Source organism: Apis dorsata, unplaced genomic scaffold (assembly GCF_000469605.1).
Source record: "Apis dorsata unplaced genomic scaffold, Apis dorsata 1.3 scaffold_295, whole genome shotgun sequence".
Lineage (NCBI taxonomy): Eukaryota > Metazoa > Arthropoda > Insecta > Hymenoptera > Apidae > Apis > Apis dorsata.
Genome location: NW_006263570.1, coordinates 1,764,925 through 1,780,591, shown reverse-complemented (window position 1 = coordinate 1,780,591; position 15,667 = coordinate 1,764,925). Strand labels below are relative to the sequence as shown.

Sequence of the window (15,667 nt, the reverse complement as noted above, 5' to 3'; positions counted from 1 at the left end):
GGTCGCCGCGCTTTTCCTTCGATGTAAAGAAGGTGGCGGGAGAAACGGAGAGAGAGAGAGAGAGAGAGAGAGAAACAGGCGAATGGAGATTGGCATTCACGATGGAACCATATTCGCTTGGACACGCGAGAGATGGCACAATCTTTCTCATGGCGAGGCTTTAACTTGTAACTTGAGTATCAAAGGATATTTTTTGGGAATGGAAGAATATGAGATGATCTCAAGATTGATTTTGAACGAAGTTTTCTTTTCTTTTTTTTTTTTTTTATTGAGTGACGAGAAATTTGTTAGAAATTGAGGATTTTTGGATTATGAAGGTATTGGTATTTAAGGTTAATATGATTGTATTTTAAGGAAATAGTTTTATTTGGAATAATAATTCTGATTACTTGAATTTTTCTTTTATTTTTTTTGTAAAATATAATTTTTCTTGTAAAATATTAATTCTTCAATTAATGTTTAATTTAACGAGAATTAAAATTAAATCTCTTTGTGTTTCTTATAAAATATCTATTAAATTAAAAATGTATTAGTTAGATATATATTGAAATAATCTAATTAAAGAATATTAACAGGAAAATCTGACTTTAATCTCTTATTGAAATCGCGAATTATCATCTGATATAATTAAACTAACTATATGTCTTTGTACATAAGCTGTAATTTACTATTGCATGTGTATCATAATGATTAATTACATATAACGATAAAATATTGATGAATATACAATTACGTTATGCTATAATGTTTGTAAATGTAATAAATCAACGAAATTAGTATACGATTACCGATATTCATATCAGGTAATGATATTTGATCAATTAATGTCAAACATCACATACATTATCACGTATATCTAGAATCCAAATGTGCTAAAAATATCTGAAATGTAACGAATAGTTCTTACAAATTCACGTATGATAAAAAAAAAACAATTTTAATTATTCATTTATTTAAATTATCTTCTGATTTCTATTTATCATAATTTATTTGAGTTATAATTTGTTACAATTAATATATATATATATAAAAAAAACAATACGATTGCATATACAATATTCAATTTATAAAAGAAAAAAGTACAATTCTATTTCAACAGAATTTATTACTTAAATATAATTGAATCATCGATCATATAACATAATATTATATCAACTTCATTTTCCCGAAGAGAATAAAAGTAAAGACAGAACCTTATTAAAACTTCCCAGTGAAAATTTCTCTTGTATTCCTAGAATTCCACATTTTAACGAAAATCCCCTTGCCAAAACGTAATGAATTTGATCGAACTTCATCGCAGCGACTTCATCAGCGAATTTAATCGCAAACCAGCGAAGCGGATAACCGATCAGGGGTGAACAATGGGGTTGCCAAGTCGAGAGTCGACAATATCTTATCGTGATGTTAGTGTTACGCCATATCAAACTCTATCCGATGTATATGTGTAAGAAAATCACATAAGTTGCTCGAAGCTGAAATTTTTTTTATCTCGAAAATTTCTCGCGTTAACAATAAATCAGTGAGATGTATAATTAATTTCTTTTTCTTTTAAAAAATTAAAATTTTAATATGCAATAATTGACATTTGTTGATATTGGCAATGATTTTTCTGTTTGATTAACTTTCTAATTATTTGGATTAAAAATTATGTGTTAATGGTTTATTTTATTTATTCTTAAAAGACAACAAAGAAATGATAAAATTGAAACAATTTGATGAATATTCAAAAAACAATTATGCATTGTTATACATCGTGACATTTTGATTAAAGAGGGATGATATATTCTTGAATATTTTAATCTTTGTATGTATATCTTTTTATTTATGTTCTAGTCTTCGATTATCTGATATAAGATAAATATCCGATATACAGGATTGTAAATAAAGTTGGAAAGATATATCTATTTCTCTTTTTAAGTTTCTTTTTTCTTTTTTGATAACATTTATTTTCTTACAGCAATAGCATAAATTCGAACGAATAAATTCAAGATACAAAGATAGAAGGACGAAATATATTTGTGAAAATAGAACTCTTTTGTCGTAGAAAAAATTGCAAGAAAAAAGGAAAAAAACTTAAAATTTGTAAATTTAAACTAGAAAACTAAGTGACTAAAAGTGTGCTAATAAAAAGAATAAAACAAAATTTTCCACTTTTTTTAAATTTAGAATAAAGTCACTCTAGCAATAAAATAAAACATTTAAAATAAAACATTAAAATAAAACAAAAGAAAAAAGAAACCGAGTAGAAGAGTATTATTTAGTTATTGTTACTACTTCGTGTTTTTACACTGTTTTTCTTTTAATTTATCGCAGAAAAAATTGGTCAATATTAACCAAATTTTTTTTTTATATTTAATCTAATAAATTTTACTTCTTACATTAATATTCAACGAATTGGCTCAATGTTCCTTATTTTTTACAATTGCAAAAGAAAAAGATTTTGTGCTGAAACGAGGACAATTCGTTTCAAGAGGAAACGTTATTATACGAAAATTGGGTCAACGAGTAGTAGTACCAATTTATTAAGATCAATATGTAAATTATATTATTTTTTTGTCACAATTCTTTAAAAGCTATTTTTATGAATATATATATTTCATTCATTAATTTTTATTTTTCAATCAATAAATTTCTATATCATGGAAAATTAAGAAAAAAATAAAGAAAATTATTCGAGATATTTGAAAGAATATTAAACAGCGATTTCATGAAAATATATCAATTATTTTAAATATTTTTATTTTTATTATAAAAGATAAATACGTCCTATCGTAATATATTATATATTTTGAAGTATTTTTTTATTATATTTTATTTTTTACTATCATATTTTTATATCTGATACATGAAAGTACTATCAATAAATATAATAATTTAAATATTTTTATTATAATAATATAAATACTTTCAAATTATACTAATCAAAACGAATTAAACAATCGAATTAAACGAATTATTTCTTTTTAAAAATCCCAACTTCGAATTAAAAAACAAAAACAAATAAATTCTTTAAATTATCATTTAACAATATAAATATCTTTCTCCTATCCCAAATCACAAAAATATTTGCCACGTTAAATCGACCAAAAATTATTCCGTTATCGATACATCACCCCATATTTTTATCAATTTTATATTTTTCGAACGATAAAAAAATTCCAGTTGAACCAAAGAGACGGAACAATTTTGAAGCCGCCCTCCATTTTCCCCCATCCCACCTTCCGTCCGGAAATCATGGACGAAAGTTACAAAACAGGGAATTGCGGTGAATGTAAAAAAGCGCGGCCATTAACAGAAAGCACGATGTGGAAGCTCGAAGACAACTCAGCCTGGGTATCTAATTCCGATGTACACAGAAGTTCGGCCATCGCAATGTCGAGGAATACGTAAAATGTCTCTCCGTTTTTTCTCTCTCTCTCTCTCTCTCTCTCTCTTTCGAGAACCGTTCCAACATCGCAAAACTTCTTATGATAATCACGAAACTTTTTCGTAGCTTCCCACGATCGGATTCTCGAAAGCTATCTTCGTCGATGCGTCTGCAAGAGAATGACCTTTGAATTTCAATACTCCCTTTTTTGTCGAATCGAAATAAAAAAGATGTTGCAAAATTGTTGAACGAATATTAAAATCTGAATTGAAATTCATATAAATATATAATAATTGTAAATATTGATATTTATATATTCGTTGGACACATTTAGAAAAATTGATTCTAAAAGAAAAATAGAACTTGGTGAAAAATGTTGATCGAGGTTTAATTATTAAGTTAAGTTTGTATTAGGTGAAGAGAGTTGAAGATAGAACGAGCTAACTATGAAGATGGAAATGCATTTATTTTGGATTCTAGAATCGACTCTTTAAAGATATTCCACGAATATTTTAATCTTTGATAAATATAACGGTGAATTAATAATGGAACCTCGATCGATTAATTATGACTATTTAAGATCTCGATTATTCCCGATTATCTAGCTTAACTTATTATCCTCTATTAACAATCGTTAATTTTTCATTAATTTTCTTTTGATCAATTTATTCGCCATATTTAAATAATCGTTATAGCTGACGTATTGAATTTAATTCCATTATTTCAAAACGTAAAAACGAATTGCAAAAAGAGTAAATTTATACAAGAAATGCATTTCTCGTTAAATTCATAATAAATTCAAAATCAATTTGTACAACAAGAAAATCAATAGTTTAAGAGATACTTTAACTTCATAATATTAGAATGTGGCATAAGATAAACGATTGAATCGATCATGTATTTATCTTTGTGCTATTGGATTCCAACAAATTAATCAATCCTTTCTGTTTTTTATTTCAGATATCCTCCATCACCAGCTTTTGCAGGGTGAGTAACTAACTCGTTTACCAATTTATTATTATATTATATTATATAATTATATTATATAATTGGATATTGATTTTTCTTTTTAATTTAATTTGCAAAATGTGATATGCGTGGTATCACATTGAAGTACAATTATAGAAAACTATAGTATAATAGTATAAAACTATAATATAATAGTATCGCGAGGAAATTACTATTTTTGTTCAATTATTTTTTATCCTTTCTAGATAACAATCATATACACTGGTAGAACGAATATTTCATAATTAATTATTTAAATAATTTCTATCAAAAATTTTATTCTATAAAGGAATTGTTGCTATAAAAATTATAATAAGAGATACGCATTTTTATTTGAAATTGAAAATAATAGAAAAAAATATATATTCTCATCGTATCATTAATTTTATTTATAAAATCATTTTCATCCAATTATAATAATTATATCATTCTAGAAATTCGTAAATGAACGAATATCACGTCGTGTAATTTGCACACGTATTTAATTACATCTATATCCAGATTTAGCGAGTGGAAGAAATGCATAAAATGATGAGATTCGTGTGTTTTCATTAATTCACGATCTGGTAATCGTAAATACGAGAGAAAGAGAGAGAGAGAGAGAGAGAGAGTACGTTGAATAAAAGCTTTCGACCACGGGGTTGATCGATCGCAACCTCCTCGGTGTCTTGACATAAATTTAAAAATTAATCGAGAGTTAAAAGCATCGGTTTCTACGTAGTTTGGAATATCGGTTTGACATATTTTCCCGAAACGTCGATAAAAACGATACCTTTGGTACCTGGAGCCAGATGATGAGAACCCAGACGATGCCATTAAATCGTTCGGTTTCCTTTGAGCAATAATCCGATCCTTGATCTCTCTTATCTTAACAGGATTTCTCTCCAAGAAGAGAAAATGAAATGACTATTGTGTATGTCTCTAGATAAATGTATTTTTTCCTCCTCTAATCTCTCTTCGAGAAATGCTGCTTGTCTTCTTGCAAAGTGTATGGATTAAAAAATATCAAATTGTTACATATAATTGATCATAAAAGTCTTGATGCACTTTATATTCAAATTGAACTAATTTAAATTTTTATTATATATATATATTTATTTATAGTGCATCAATATTTGTGCATTCAATGCAGAAATTTGATTAATTTAATAAAATATTAATTTCATAAAAATATTTCAATATTTAAGTGTTAACTTTCACACAAATTAATATTATTTATTCTAAAAAAGTACTTTTCAATTAATTTAAATGATTCATACTGTTTAAATATTTAAAATTTCTACAAATAATGATGAAATATTTTATATAAGATAAAAAAAATAAATTTTACGAATTTAAAGTTCGATTCCAGACGAACATTAGAATACCAATTAAAGTAGAAGACGATAAGTACGTTTTACATCAAACATCAACTATCCACTGGAATACTATGCTATGCTAGTTTCCAGTGATAATATTCGAGAATATACAATGGAAACTGATAGTGACGAAATGATCAGATTAGTCGGAGAAAATACACGGTTCGCTGCTCGTGAGATTGCATCGAGGCTTGAATTCACGATTCAAACGTTGCATTCACGAGCATTTACGATTACAGACAATGTCTTCATTGTGTATCGCTTCGATGTATATCGACGAGATCTGGAAAGACGCGAAAATCTGATCCCCCAGCTTTCATTGATTTCGATCATCACTTAATTTACTTAAATCTTTAAAATCGTTCTCTCGCGAATTAAACCTTCCCTCCTTTTCTTTTCTCTTTCAAATTTTCACGACGATTTTACTTTATTGAAACAAAGGAGGGAGAAGAGAAGAAATGGAAAGGAAAAGATTCAAATTTATGAAACAACTTCGGTAGAAATCTTTTCTCTCCTTGATAAAAATACGTAACAGGAAGCGCGCTACCTGGAGCGGAAGATGAATCGCGGGAAGAGACAGAACGGAACTACGTGGCGCGAATCTGGCTAAAAATGGTCATCATTTATTAAATCGAGCCGAGAAGTTTTCCCAGAGTGCCTCGACCCTGACCGTATCCAATAGTATTTCATTATTAATTTTTCGCCGGAAGTTGGACCGTGCCCAAAGAAACTCCCCTCGCCGTGGAAATCTCGCCGTGCTTTTAAGATCTCGTACGGAATTGCTTTTCCTCGTTGGCTTTCGGGCCAGCCAAGGTAGAAACGTCTCTCGTCTTTCATCGCTCCCCTTCTCCTTTTGACGGTCCATGATTTGACGCCGCCCTTAAATAACGTAAATCACGTTTCATAGATACTCAAGAGAACGTGTACGAAGAGATATTATATCGTGACGAGATAATATCTCGTATAATATCGTGTATCTGTCCCGTGAAATAAACGTAATATAATAATAGCAGAATCAATTAATTATTTGAATTATTTCGATTGGTTCGAATAATAAGATGAATACGATTTAAGTTGGGAATACGGGATATGAGAATTGAAATTTATGTTCTTTTTATTTTATGTAATAAATGTAATAAATATTTGCAAATTTGGTTCTTCGATTGAAAAAAATCAGTTTATTTTTTGGAAAGGAAATCATCTTCCAATTTCAGTATTTGGATTGAAAGATTTAGAAAAGTAAATTTGTGAATAGTGTCGATGATTTTCTATTTTATTTTGCTGATAATTTTATCAAAAAGAAATGGAAAATGTACGAATTACGTTCGTTGTTCGATCGAGTAATAAAATTCAAAATTTTCCTTCCATAATTGAATGTAGGTTTAAAATTTTCTAATATATAATAATAATAATATAATATAATATTATAATAATAATAATAATAATTAATATATAATAATAATTCTATAATTTTCGAATCTTCGTTTCGTTTATTTTATCAAAGGAAATCGATCGAAACGAATATAGAATATAAATATTTCTGAATAGGAATATTTGAGGATAGATCAAACACGTAGAAATGTTTAAATTTGTAATGGGTAATATTTTTCGATAAACAATCTTAATCAACAGAAATTAATTGAATGTGACAGATATTATATATATATATATATTACAGGTAAACGAAAATGATAACGAATTTTCGTGTAGTTTGCGTTAGAAGCTTGCGATGCGATGTCATAATGGTTAATTTAGTGCGCCACGTATTTGTAACTCGTGAAAATTAAATTTACACATTTGCGCGTATTAACATGACACAACTTGACATTCATTTGACGTGGATGAATTGTTTCGCGCAAAATTCTCCTAAAAAGTACATTCCCGTGGGAATATACTTATTTTTATACTTCAAACTTTCATTTAAAAAAGTATAATGAAATTTTATTCCTTTTTTATCTTCATCTATAATATTTGTTTATTCCTTATTCTTTATTTCTTTATTCATTAATCGAATTCAACGTTTTATTTGCACATTTATTATTCATTTTATCAAGGATATAACAATAATAGTCGGATATATATTTATACATTTTGTATAATAACTTTAAAATAACTTTCTATATTTTATTTGAATATTATCTTATCCAGAAATTCATTTAATAATCGAAATAAAAATTCCTATATATGAGAGAAAATAATAGTTTAAAAATGGATTGATTATTTTTTGAACAGAAATTTTCTTCGAGGGGATGAAATTTATCCCTTGCTTCGTCTTTTGAATATAATTTTCTCATGGCAATATTTTTCTACAATTTTAAAATTTTGCATCGTTATAAAATTGTGTTCAAAAGAATAGAAAGTGATCGAAACATTAATTTCATCAATTGCTAGATCGGTAAAAAGAATATTTCATCCAATTTTCCTTACATTCTCACTATAAAAATTCCATAAAATCGAAGTTTCAGTAGTATTTCAAAATCTTTACTCAAATTCATTTTATTAGTTTATCGTCTATTCCTCTCATACACAAAAGCGTACACAAACTTCGCCCGTGTGTATTCTTCGGAACGAAAGCTTTCAATTTCGACTAGGTAAACGTTTTTAATTTCACCGCAAAAAGGGTGGATGCCTTGTTGGTGTGATAAGAGCGCGCGCGTGCGTGTATACACGTACACGTGTGGGGCGAACAGTATGAGTTTACGATGGAATAAATTAAATCAAAATGTAAATCGGTTCTCCGTTGAACCGTGTTTGGCCAGAAGTCGAAAACAAGAGAGGAAATGGTTCAGAAACCGACGTGAGGACAAAAGAGCGATGAAAATGTGGAATATATGTAGACCAACGCTTCCATCTTTCATATAATTTTGTTGCTGCCTCTGATTATTTACGACGATTCTTTTTCAAAAATATTTAAATAACTCCTATTGATCTTCTCTTTTTCCTAGTTAGAAAATAAAACCAAGTTTTCATTCGAGTAGAGGATAAACTTTTATTTTTGTCAGTAAGAAATAAATATCTATTTGTATAGGAATTTATTTATTGGTATTTTAAATTGAGATTAATTAAATTAACTTTTGTTCGTTGAAAGTATCATTCCTTTGGAAATTTCATTCATTTGTATCGATATTTCGAAGCTTATGAATAATCGAAGAGTTTATATTATTCTTGTTTTGAATTCTTAAAATGTAATTAATTGTTTAAAAATAATAAAATCGAGAAAAATTGTCATCAATTTTTCGACAATTTCGAATGAACCGCGTCACGAAAATCCAACAGGCAAAGAAAACCGTTCAAACTATCGTTCTTGAGGAAATGGAAAAGTATCTTGGTTGACAAGCCCTTGCCTGCACTTGACTGCTTTTTCGAATTTCAATTGCAGACTTTTACGAATAATAAAAACAACTCTTCTCGACTTTCTAATTTTATTTCCCTCGTTTTGCAATAAACATTTACACGATATGATAAAATTATATTTACCAACGAATATTTTGAATATCTTTCTAAAAAAAAAAACAATAATCAAAGAAGATACAAAGTCAAAAAGATTCTTCACGAAATATTCTCAAATAATTTCTCATTTTTCCTCCGCAAAACTCAACAAATCCATTTTTAATTTTCATTAACTTTTCGTTCGAACAAGTTGGCCGATGGACCATCAACCATTTCTTCCTCCCGCCATTTTTCCATCGCTTTTTTCCTCGCCAAGATTCTTTCGCGAGCCGCTTTCCAGACACTTGGAGCATCGCCGTAATTTACGATCTCGTTAAAAACGGGGAAATCATTTATTTTCGCGCGACATGATCTACGAAGGCTCTCGAGAAGAAAGCCAGAGGAGGGGAGGATGGAAATGGCGGGGAGAGGTGGATTTTCAGCCGGGGAAAGACGAGCCATGGGAATAGATCATTTTGCGAGTGTGCCGTCACAACTTTATTGCGTAATGAGCACCGATCGACCGCTTTTCCACCGCGCAACGACGACGTCGGGATCGTTAAAACCGTGAAATCCGGTTACATCGTTAATCCCTTCGCCGTTTTCGCGGTGTATTAATGATTTGGAAGAATTAAATGAGACGAGAGCACGCGTTGGCACTTGTATTCACTGTGTGATACAAGTATTCTTGGATGGAATAAATGGTAATGGTAATTTAGGATTACCATTTAATTCGAAGAAACGAATGGAGTTTGGATTGATGAATTCTGTGTCCTCCTCGTGGAACTGGTTTTTTCTTCGTTCGATTGTTATATTTGGAGACAATAATAAATCTTTGTCAGAAGAAAAATAGAATAGTATTGTTAGAATTGAAAATTGATTTATGGTATTGCAAATAATGCATGAGAGAAAATGGAACTATGAATCATTCAATGAATAGTTGTTTTTTTCTTAAAAATTTAAAAGTTGAATTTTTTAGATAATGTAAATAGAATATAAATAGAAAGAAAAAATATATTTTACTCAAATTTTCAAATATATTCTGAACTCTAATAAATGATATGCAAGACAAGGATGTCCATGGTAAAAATATTATTATGACGCAAGATATCTCCATTCATAACTCGCAACAACAGTGATTGTGATAGCGAAATATCTCTATCGCAGAAAAATATCATCTCTATCTGAAGATCTGAAGATTCTGAAGATCAGGCTCGAATCAGAATCATATATATAAAATTAAAATACAAATCGTGGAGAATTGGAACGAATTATCCTAACGAATAAAGCGTATTTTTTTACACGATCATAATTATAAATGCATGAATCTTTTATAGAGAGAGAAATATATAATAAAATAAACACGATTTAAACTTCGAATAATTATAAACATTCGAGTAAATTAATTTTGCCTTTGATTGCAACGAAATTGTATTACACATAAACTTTTTTTTGATCGAACAAATTTTCATTTAAAGGTATATACGTATAAAAATAGCAAGAAATAAAGAAAAATTACATCTCAATCAATGTTACAAAGTAATAATACTAATCACGAAACAGTACGATGATATAAACATAAAAAAAAAAACAAGGATCTAACGAGATGGACGAATTTAATCTCGCGCACCAGAACGAATATTTTTTAAATAACGAAATAAACGCGTGAGTTAATTACAGCCCTCGACAACAATAACAACAAGAGGAGGGGGGAGATGCAATCAAGAAATACCAGAGAGGAATTTTAAGAGACTTTCATCAACGTCGGGAACGATCTAAAATTTAAAAGAATTTCAACAAGAAAACCTTACCAAGATTAAAAACTACCACGTCCATCCTCAACCCGCGCACGCAGAGTTCTTTCCACCTCGCTCGAATTCTTTCCTCCCTCGTTGTTGCCCCATCCGCTTACCCGTCTCTACGCACACGTGCACAATCTGGTTCCGGCGTATTTTCACGGTGGTCGTTTCGAGGCGCAACAAATAATCCCAGACCGCGAGCACAATCATTTTGGAACGAAGAGGAAAGCTCTCTCTCTCTCTCTCTCTTCGTGGCGAGAAATCTCGTCTGGGCAGAGCTCGCGAATTTCTGCTCCGCTTTTCTGGCCAGCGGCGCGTTCAATATGGTCGCGAGCGGAAACGCACGGAACCGAAGATGGCCGCAACGTTTCTCGTCGTTAACAAAGACGGGGGTGGAGGAAAAGAAGATGAAAGGGACGGGAAGATGGCGAAACGAGAGACAGTGTCGCTCGAAAAGGGAGGTTGTTGACGATATTGAAATATGATGGAGGTGGAGGGTTGTTTGGGGTGTTTTGAAAAATTAAATATGTGTGTATTCCTTGAAAAGTTTAGTTAATCATTTGTACAGTAAATTAGAAATTAATTAATAGATATCTCAATTTAGAATATAAAATTTGAGCAATATATATATGTGCATATATAACAATTTTAATAATAGAATTGTAATTGTAATTTCAAAGTTCAAAATATGAAGCTTCTTTCAATGAATTAATTGGAAAATTTCAGAATAAATAGAAAGAATAGAATAAGGAATAGAATAAGCAAAATAAAAGGATTAAAAAAAAATGAAACAGTCAAAGGGTGACAGGATTAAAGGATAAGAGGATAAGGAAGTTAGGGACTGGTTAGCAGAAAGGGATGAAAAACTGGACTAGGTGATAGAGTTGAAGGATAAGACAGTTAAGGAATGACAGATAGAGGCGACGACAAGATTGAATGTGATAAAACTAAAGGGGGTCGAAGGATTACAGAATGGAAAAGTTTGACAATAGGAGGGTAATGGAGTTAGAGGATAAGAACGTTTGGATACGGCGAAACAAGAAAACGAGAGTTGAGAAAAAGAAACGTAGAAGAATAATAAGAAAAGAAATGTAGCATAACGAATCGTGGAGAAAATTCTAGAATAAAAGTACGATACAAATATTGAATTGAGGAAAATAAAATACGGAAAAGGGAAAAAAGGATGGAAACAATAATTTCGAATGTTATGAATATTGTGAAGAAACTGACAGATTTATTTAAAAAATGAAGAAACATCGATAAAAATTTCTGGAATACCGAGACTTTCTTAAGTTTCGAAAAGTAAAATATAAAGGAGAAAAATGACAGTAAAAGGAAGTAGTACACGATGCTACGACATAAAAAGAATCAGGAAAAATACTCGAAACACGAGAGATTTAGAGCGTTGGAAAATTAGAGAATAACAGATTTAGAGGATGAGAGAATTAGGTGATCGAGATAAATAATGGAAAATATAGTTGGAAATTGGAAATGAAAAACAAACCGTGGGATAGAGAAAGAGATAGGCGGGAAAGACTCGAAAGAGTCAAAGTGGAACGAAAGAGAAATGGGAAGGAGGCGTTGTAGTGATGGCATGTTGGTGGATGAAATGGAAAATGAAGATAAATAAGAGATGGATAGAAATGGAGGGAAGGTGTCCATGAGTGTCGCAGAAGCATGAAAATGAGTGACACGAATGGGAAGGAATGGGCCATGCGAATGAACAAAAATAGAAGGAATTGAAAGTATATTGAAAATTATAGATATATATTGAACGAAAATTCAAGAGAAAAATGAAATATTATATTTATTTTTATGTATAAGTGATAAGTATTAAAATTTATATCGTTTTTGAGATGTAATTGTAATTATTTTTATTTATTTATACTTATAGGTATACAATATAATTATACATGCATTATTTAAAATTTATTTATAAATTGTAGTTATACATTTTGTAATTATTTAGATTTATTATCATGCAATTGTAAAAATTAATTGACATGCAACGAAATTTAAATTATAATCAGATTTGAATAAACAAAAATTAATTTATAATTTGATGATTATACTCATATATACTTATCATAACTAAAATGACTAAAATTAAGACATAAAAAAGAAAACAATTTCCATAACGTAAATTTTATAAATATTCATCAAAATCGATATTTCATTTATTTATCATTCGAATCTGATTTCAAATCTATTTTTCTAACTTCTTTATTCGTTGGTAATCTAAAAATCTCAAAAGAGTTTTCCGTAAAATTTTCTCATCGAGGAACGGAACTAGAACTATTAAAACAAGAAAAAAAGAAAAAAAGAAATGAAACTCGAAGAGCGTTCAAGCTGAAAGAAAGAGAAGAGAGAAACGAGCAGTTGTACAGACAAAGAAAAAGACGAGGTCGGTAAAAAGGCGACAGGGTAATAAGGGAAAAGCGTAACTAATAAAGAAACAAGGGGGTGGAAAAAAAGAATAAAGGACGCAAGGAAAACAGCAACACGAGGCGGAAAGAGGGAGAATTAATGAAACAAGTAAACTGCGCCACGCTGCAAGCCCAACGCTGTAATTTACTTGGTCCGCAAACCCATACGTTTTCAACCCCTTCCTCTCAACCCTGTCTTCCAACCTGTTTTCCATCGGCGCAGTTTCCATTCGAGTCCGCTAAATTCGTATTCAGCAGTCCACGAAATCGGACTTACGATCCTGCGGCGACGACTCCACGCCCTGGAAAATTACTTAACGCGATTAATTCCACTTGCGGCTGACATTTCTTTCGCCAAACGATTGCTTCAGAGAAAAAAAAACCCAAGGATAGATTCTTTGAAAAGAAACCGACATGAGGATCTTTCTCTAATGTAATACGAGATTAATCATAAAGGAAGAGAATATAAAAAAGAAAATGAATGATATGATGAGATAAAAATATATATTAAAAAATACACTTAATTTATTTTACAAAAATTATTTTCTATATATTTATTATCAGAAAATAATCAATTTTTTCTTATAAATTTATTTAGAAATTTAATAGTAATTTATTTAGAAATTTAAAGTAAATCATTTTTACATTTATGGATGCAGGTTATATTCTATGATTTAATTTTACCAAATGAAAAAAAATAAAATCAGAATATAACAAATTTAAAATTAATTATATTGTATATGAAATCTTGAAAGAGCAAGTAAATTAAAAAGTTAATGTGCCATGAATTCTATAAAAATGTAAGAGTTTATATTTTTATGTTTCTAAAAAATGTTCTGGAGAAACGTTCAGCATAGTTTCTGGAAAATTGATTAACACGATTTAGTTGTCGAGCAAGATTTCCCCAAAGCTAATGTGACACGTGAAAGCTGGCAATGTCTGAAACGTATATGCAATAACGGATTAGATAGTCGACTCTAATCTGGTTCACCATTGAAAGGGAAGGATAGTTTATTAAAAATATGTACATATTGAATATCAAATAAAATTGAAATTGATCTATCAATTCAAAATCAATTGAAATTCATGGAAAATTCCAGATCAAATAGCAAATAAAGAAAAATACATAGTCTTAAAAAATATATATATATGAATTATTCAAGTTAGAAAAGACTTAATATAATATTGAATTAAAAATGAAAATATATACACTAATGCACAATGAAATTGTGTGTTTAATAAATATATATAATATTAATTTCTGAAATATAACAAAAGAACGTATAAACAGAATCATATGCATGTATAAGTAGTAGAAGTCAATCAAAAATGAGTCATACAATATTTATCAGTTTCTTGGGGATCTCATTGCTATTATACTTCTGAAATACTACTTTAAAAGTTTAATACTTAATATAATAAAAAATATTTTTCTTTTTATTAAAAATTAGTATAAATATTCTTATCACATTACAAAGATTCCTACAATATATTATTTTATTCAACGTGCAAGTCAAAGTAACATAATAAAAAATAAATAATAATATTATGGATAGAAAATTCATGCTATTATGTAATATATTTTCAAGAAATTAAATACAACGTATAATTTGATCAACTTGAGATTAATATAATAAAACTTATATTATATATATTTACATTAATTTACATATTATGTCAATTTGATCCACACTGAAAGATATAACAACTGAGAGAGATTTAAACAAATTTCCAAACCAATCATTTGAAGACACATCTTTAATTCATCTTTAATCCAATCTCTAAATTTCATAAAATTCAGAAAAAAAAAAAAATAAAAGATATAAAAGAAAAAAAAAGACTGTCGTCAGAAGTTTCGCAGGAGACATTTTTACAGCTATGTCGAAATTGAATCGTGTGTCAAGTCGGTTGTATACAAAACGGCTTTCTTACGGTTTTTGTAAACAAGCTTAATGCGAGCAAAGCCCGAGGAAAATTTTTCCAGACCTGTTTTTTCCCTTTCTACGCTGTCGAGACAACGACAGTGAACCTTGGTTGGATGAAAATCGCGTAAAAAACTTTCGAGGATCGTTCTCCACGTTTTCTGATGGTATCGTATAAAATATGGGTTTGTTTTTCGCCTCGTTGATCTTACTCCGCAATTTCTATTAGCTTGCTTTAATATTAATAATATTCGTTATTGTAGCATTCTTTCTTTTTTAAGTGGGGAAGAAAATCAGTCTATCGAAAATTTCTTTACAATTATTTTGAATGTAATTGGAATTATTGTATAGTTTCTTA

General features: G+C 29.4%; 1 protein-coding gene across 13 annotated transcripts in view; it reads left to right on the top strand.

Annotated features, from left to right (window-relative positions):
- Positions 1-15,667, top strand: part of LOC102674491 (neurexin-1) — a 425,676-nt gene that overhangs the window by 206,002 nt on the left and 204,007 nt on the right. For all 13 annotated transcript variants that reach the window (XM_031511258.1, XM_031511256.1, XM_031511254.1 and 10 more), the window contains one exon: positions 4,328-4,354. In XM_031511258.1, coding sequence (XP_031367118.1) covers positions 4,328-4,354 — 27 coding nt within the window. The remainder of the gene's footprint in view (positions 1-4,327; positions 4,355-15,667) is intronic.